The sequence below is a fragment of the Quercus lobata genome, chromosome 12 (assembly GCF_001633185.2).
Source record: "Quercus lobata isolate SW786 chromosome 12, ValleyOak3.0 Primary Assembly, whole genome shotgun sequence".
Lineage (NCBI taxonomy): Eukaryota > Viridiplantae > Streptophyta > Magnoliopsida > Fagales > Fagaceae > Quercus > Quercus lobata.
In genome coordinates, this window is record NC_044915.1 from 24125352 (window position 1) to 24131744 (window position 6393).

The 6393-nt window shown below is 39.4% G+C and overlaps 1 protein-coding gene across 1 annotated transcript; it reads right to left on the bottom strand.

Annotated features, from left to right (window-relative positions):
* Positions 1–2732: 2732 nt before the first annotated feature.
* On the bottom strand, positions 2733–6020 carry LOC115969876 (probable indole-3-pyruvate monooxygenase YUCCA10). The gene is made up of 4 exons (XM_031089511.1): positions 5337–6020; positions 4848–5081; positions 4532–4657; positions 2733–3124 (listed from the first exon to the last, which is right to left on the bottom strand). Exons 1-4 carry the CDS (start codon positions 5946–5948, stop codon positions 2960–2962), a joined length of 1137 nt encoding a protein of 378 aa, XP_030945371.1. The 5' UTR covers positions 5949–6020; the 3' UTR covers positions 2733–2959.
* Between the last annotated feature and the right edge of the window lie 373 nt (positions 6021–6393).

The window sequence follows — 6393 nt, forward strand, 5'->3', positions numbered from 1 at the left end:
CTGATTTGCCCCTTTGGCGTAACAGTCTTCCCTTCGAAGCTAATAAGGGGGGAGTCATAAGCTATTAAATCCTCCGGCTTCAGGTTCAGCCCCTTGTATAGATCAGGGTACATTATCTCTACCGCACTTCCTGGGTCTACTAATACCCTTTTCACATTGAAGCCTCCAATTCTTAACGTAACCACTAAGGCATCGTCGTGAGGTTGGATAGTTCCTCTCTTATCCTCGTCCGAGAATCCTAGTATCAAAGAGCTTCCCTTTTTTGACCTTTTGGGTTCCCTTTGCCTTCCCTCGGAGGGGAGCCGATTAACAGCCAGTACCCTGGGGAGAGGTGACCCAGTTCTTCCTGGAGCGGCGAGGATGACATGTATCGTTCCGGTGGGGGGTCTTAATGACACATCCTTCCGTGGCTCTTGCATTGCTTGACCGGGATGGCCGCTCGAGGGGTGCAGAAGATGACGTAGCTTCCCTTCTCAGACCAACTGATCTAAGTGATTCCATAGATTCCTGCAATCCTCAGTGGTATGCCCATGGTCCTGATGATAGTGGCAGTACAGGTTCTGGTTACGTTTGGAAGGGTCTCTAGCCATCTTTCCTGGCCATCTGAAATAGGGCTCGTTCCTTACTTTCTCCAACACCTGTTGTACTGGTTCCCTGAACACAGCATTCACCGTTTGCGTGTTACTCTGTCCAGCCTGTAGCGAAAAATCTCTCCTCGGCTGGTTATGGTTATACCGTTCCGACCTAAAATCATTTGCTTTGGGGGGGATGACCTTCTCCTTTCCCCTTCCTTGCAGCTGATCTTCCTCCACCCTTTTGTACTTGTCGATCCTATCCATCAACTGATGAATGTTGGCAACTGGTTTACCAGTGAGGGATTTCCTTAAGCCATGCTCGGTGGGGAGACCGCTTTTGAATGTGCTGATAGCAACATCATCATGGTTGTCATCTAAGTCGTTATACACCTCCCAATATTTATCCGAATATGCTTTCAGGGTCTCTCCCTCGTGCATGGATAAGGACAATAGCGAACTGAGGGGTCGAGGGACTCTTGTGTTTGTAATAAAGCGGGAGCAGAAGGCCTGAGTGAGCTGCTTGTATGAGCCTATGGAATTTGTCTTCCGGCTGTTGAACCACCTCATCGCCATTGGTCCCAAGCTGGATGGGAAGACTTTGCACATCAGGGCTTCATTTTGCGAGTAGATAGCCATTTTTTGGTTAAACTGACTCACATGCTCTATCGGGTCTGCTCGGCCATTATAGATGGCGAACGTTGGTTGGTTGAAGCGTCGAGGCAACTTAGCCCCTTCGATTCTATATGTGAAGGGTGACCTTGAAACCTGGTCTAGCGCCCTCTTCATAGCATCGTTTCCCGAACCCTTACTGGATGGACTCTCATATTTCCGTACAGGGCGTGGTTCCCTTTCGTAAGAAAAGGTTTCACTTGGGGGGGTCCTTGACCTCCGTCGGTAACTCGCATCCTCCCCATTAGAGGACTCATCTGAGTTAGAGGGAGATCGTCTTCGCTGCACATGTCGTAACTTCCTTTTCAGGTCATCTATCTCTCGTTGCATGGCCTGATGGCTATTTCGCCTCTGGGATACGTGACTACCTATCTGAGTGTGACTCTGGCTCGTCTGGATAGTATGTACACTTCCCTCACGATTCCCCTTGCCATCTGGGTTGGCAGGGTTATTTTGCCTCTGGGACTCAATGGGTTGTGTCTGTTGGGAGTTAGCTTGGTGAGGATTCTCCTGGTGTGGACCTAGTTCTGCCATGCTCGACCGTCGTGCTAGCTGATACCCTAGTTCTTCCCACAGACGACGCCAATTGTAGGGACACGATTTTTGTTAACCCGGTCCTGAACAATCAGGCCCTGGCCCAAGAAGTCCCACACAATGAAGTTTGTAGAGTGTGGGATGAAGAACTCGGTTCCAGTTGGCTCAGACGGTTCGTTGCATGTTCTGTAGAAACGTAAATCCAGAAAATGTATATGAAAAGTGGAAGTTTCATTTATGGACGTGCCTTCATACAATGACTTCTTACTTTTCTCCCTTCCCTCCTCTCTTTTTTCTTCCATCCCCTTTTCTAGGGGGCTCTTACATATGATATAGGCCTTTTCTTATCATCTGGGCCCTACACTTATTGATCATCCAAACCCCCACTTGAGCACCTGTCCCATCAGACGCCCTTACCAGTTCTTTGTGAGTTGTAGTGACCAAGGTAACACTGTTCAAAAGTCTTCTCCTCATTAATGTGGCCAGAAGAGTAGTTGTGGTGCATTTAATGTAGTGGTGACAGCTTTTCCTGGGATATTTTGAACTTTCTTTCGTTTTATGCGTTTGGAGTGAGAGTTACAGTAACTGGAATGCATCATTGATCTGGACTTTCGGATGTCCGAGGAGGAGTTACTCCTCGGACGTGTTTTCTTTGCCCAGTTGGCTTGGGCAGGGGTTACGGGCCGCAACGTCTCCTCGGACAGGATCGTCCTCGGACGAGCCCAAGGCCCAGCCAACCTGTTATTCTGGGCCGGTCCCCACAGTTTCATTTAAGAGTTTGATTAACGGATGCCTTCTAAGGCATTTGTTAATAAACCATTTTAGAAAAATTTTGGTACCACTTTCATAAAAAAATATAAAAACTGTCAAAAAAGTAAATTATTTTTTCTTTTCCCATAAAATGTTTCTAAAAACAAACAGTCATAACAAATTTAGTGTCCAAACACAAAGCAATAACAAATAAAGTGGGTCAAGATTGATCACATAAGCTAGCTTATGAATGTTTAAGAATTCTCTATTGTCCTCCTCCTTTATTCTTAAAAGTGCTTGCAAAAGTTTCACTTGCTTTGCATTGCTTTCTCACGGCACTAATGCTCCACAAAAGCAACAAACAAAACAAGAATATATCACAGTAGCCGTTTTTTCTTGTGTCCTCTATTTTCATTCCTTTTTGGAGGACATTACATAATAGACTTGATATCATTGGCTATGTTTTGGGCTTCAGTACTAGCTCCATAAAACCCTCTTTGAAGTAGCCCAACGCAGTACAATCCATTCTTTCCCTTCCAATGGTTAGGATTATTGGGCTTTGCAAGCCCGTCCTCATTCAAAAGATAATCATCCCCCTGCACAAAACAAAAAATTCTGTTAATTAAGAACTAAGAAATCTTTTTTTTTTTTTTTTTCATGTAGTTTTAGCATGTGTTTGTTATTGTATAAATTTTGAAGATTTATTTTTTAAAAGTGGATTTTCATTTGGGAAATGTTTTAAACTTTTACTCCGCGGAAAAAATTTACAAAAATTGAATGAAAAAAACCCCAACTAGCCAAATTATGGGCTACTCGATTCCCATTTCTTTGGACCCAATTGAATTTGCACTTGGTTGAAGGAGCGTGCCTTAACATGGCTCGGATGTCCTCAACTATCTGCATCAGTGTGTCACCTCCCACCTAATAGGCTTTTCATCATCTTCATATGCTTCCATGATTGTCCTAGTATTTCATTCAATTATGGATTGAGAAAAAAACCCTTCTTCAATTGCTAGTTCTAAAGAGCATTTTCCATATACTACTATGCTCTTGATTAAATCTTTGAGAGTTTATAATCTAATTAGCAGATTTTTAAAACTGAAAAAGTACCAGTTTTGTCACCAATCCATACTCTCTTGTCTAAGCTTTAAGTGCTTGGGATAGGGATACTCTTAATGGCTGTAATAGAATCTGCATCAATAATTGGACCAATTTATGCACATCCCAACTCCCAAAATGTTGATGAAGTACGTTAGCCACCATCAGAGGCTAAACCTCAAATCACTTTAAACTTGGTTTTAGGTTTAAAACACACATGGAATCTATGGGTCCTTCCAAACCTCAATGTCTACTCCATTCCTCACTAGGTAACACATACCCTTTTGTTATGGGTTTTTTTTGCAACTTTCAATTCCCTTCCACACCTAGGAAGCAGACCGAGCTCTTTTCCTTTCTAAAATACGAATTAGACAACTTCACCACTTACTATAAGATAATGAGAAGTGCTATTATTGGTTCAAATTTGAACTTATCATTGAGAATACTTTTTTGCCCCAATAATAATAACCAGTAATAATCTGCCACTTATGATTTATTGTGAAAATGTTGTGGACATAGCATTTCTCTAAGATAATTATTTCCATCTATATTACTAGTCATTTTTAGATTCATCTTATATATATATATATATATATTTTTTAGAAAATTCAAGAGAACATCATTTGATACATTGTCTTTAAATTAAAAGGTATAAAATTTTAAAACTATTGTTCTTTTAAACCAAGATAAAACTAGTAAAAACTAAAAACTAAGAATTATCCTTTCATTTCTCAAAAAAAAAAAAAAAAAAAAATTATCCTTTCAGATATATAAGCAAAATGATCAATTAGAAAACTTATTAATATAATATTTATTGACTTTTAAAAAATAATTATATTTTGGGACACTCCAAAATAAAAGACTAACAATATGACTATATGAGACCGAAAGTATAGTATCATTACCTTAAGCCACAAGTTTGTTGACCTCTTGAATCCAGTACAAAAAACAATTGTGTCGAATGGATGTGACTTTCCGTTCTTGAATATTATGTCATTGCCTCTTATGTTTAGTATTTCTGCGGGCAATACCTGAGTAATATGTGGAAGAATCAAATAGACAAGCGTTCAAAGCAAAAAAAAGAAAGAAGGAAAAAAAAAAAAACAGGAGCTTAAAAGATAGAAGATTAAATTATATTATACTACATGATTTACACATGAAGATGAACTACATATGCATCTTTTTTAAGCACCAACCATTCTCTCACTCAAAACTCTTTACCTGAATTTCTCCGGACTTGATCTTTTTACAGGTACCCACATCAATAAGAGGATACTTGCCATACATTCTTTTCATATAGAAAGGACCCTCTGTAGGCCTTCTTATCCCATACTTGGTCAAGTCCCCATAAACCAGCTTGCTAAGCATGACCACCAAGGAGTCCAACAAACTAGGCTTTAAATACTTCACTAAAATTCTGGCAAAGTCCATCATCTCTCGCGAGAGAATATGAATCTGCATATATAATCCAATTAATATTTGGTATTTGTAACCATTATGCATGGTTATATTATAACAAAGCTGGTTATATAATAATAATAAGGGTAAAATTCAAGTTAGTGTATTCCTCAATTAAATTCAATCATGTAATTGAATTTAACTGGGAGTACAAGTGTACAATACCTAAAGAACTGTAACTAATTTTTTTTTTAATAACAATGACCCATGAAAGAAAAATTATAGCCAAGTTAGATGAGATTAATTTCATACCGGACTTCGAATAATAATGGAAGTTTTGGCACCATGATTTGCAAGGTCTAAAGCAATCTCCATGCCAAAATTTCCAGACCCAACAACCAAAACATTCTTGTTTTTGAAATCCTTCCCTGATTTAAATTGAGTAGAATGAAGAACCTCACCAGTGAAAGTGTTTAATCCTTCAACCTCTGGGATATAAGGGTTGGTTGTTTCCCCAGTGGCTACCACTAAAAACTTTGCACAATATATCCCAACCTCACCTGAACTTGCATTCCTAGCCTTCACAAACCATCTCTTGGAAACTTCATTGTACTCAGCAGACTCCACATTCCTTTGGTACATAGGACTAATCTTGAAATGGGAGACATAGTCATCCAAGTATTGTGTGAACATGTTTTTGGGCACGTATTTGGGATAAGAGGCAGGGAAAGACATGTAAGGGAGTTCACAAAGTTCCTTTGCAAGGTGGAGGTGAAGACGGTCATAGGAGTATTTCTTCCATATAGAAGCAATACAGTCTTCTCTCTCAAGTATTATGTATGGGATTGATTGCTGGCTTTGGCAAGCAGCTATGGCAAGCCCAGAGGTGCCTGCTCCAACTATTATTGCTACTTGTTCCTGCATTTTTTTTTTTTTTTTTTGAATCACTGGTTGCTTGGTGTCCTCTCTTTTGTTATTATAACTAAGGAAGTAAAAAGAGCAACGCAAAGGCTTAGATAATATGGAATGGGTTGCCTTTTTTTATCCACATATTATTGCTTGGTTCATTGGTTTTAAAAGGATTTTAACCGGGTTATAATTGGACCAAGTGGTTTGTTATGGTTCACTAATCCGCTTAACCATTTTACCTAATCCATTCAAATATAACTTCTTCTTTTTCTTTGTTTTTGTGTTTTGTGTTATAAATATGATACGTTTGGTTTGAAACTATAGTATTTCCTTCATATTGATTTGTCTTCTTTACTGTTAGGTATGACTATAAACAAATTGAGCGGTTCATGAACAACTCAAGCTCAATTTGGGAAAATGCTTGCTTATGTTTAGTAAGCAAGCTTAGTTCAAGATTAAG

What these genes read in the sequence shown, in the direction of transcription:
- LOC115969876 (XM_031089511.1), bottom strand. Translation starts at nt 5,948, where the DNA reads ATGCAGGAACAAGTAGCAATAATAGTTGGAGCAGGCACCTCTGGGCTT. An exon ending in CCATTATTATTCGAAGTCCG is followed by an intron (nt 5,082 to 5,336) that starts GTATGAAATTAA and finishes TTATATATGCAG; the next exon opens with ATTCATATTCTCTCGCGAGA. An exon ending in TCAAGTCCGGAGAAATTCAG is followed by an intron (nt 4,658 to 4,847) that starts GTAAAGAGTTTT and finishes CATATTACTCAG; the next exon opens with GTATTGCCCGCAGAAATACT.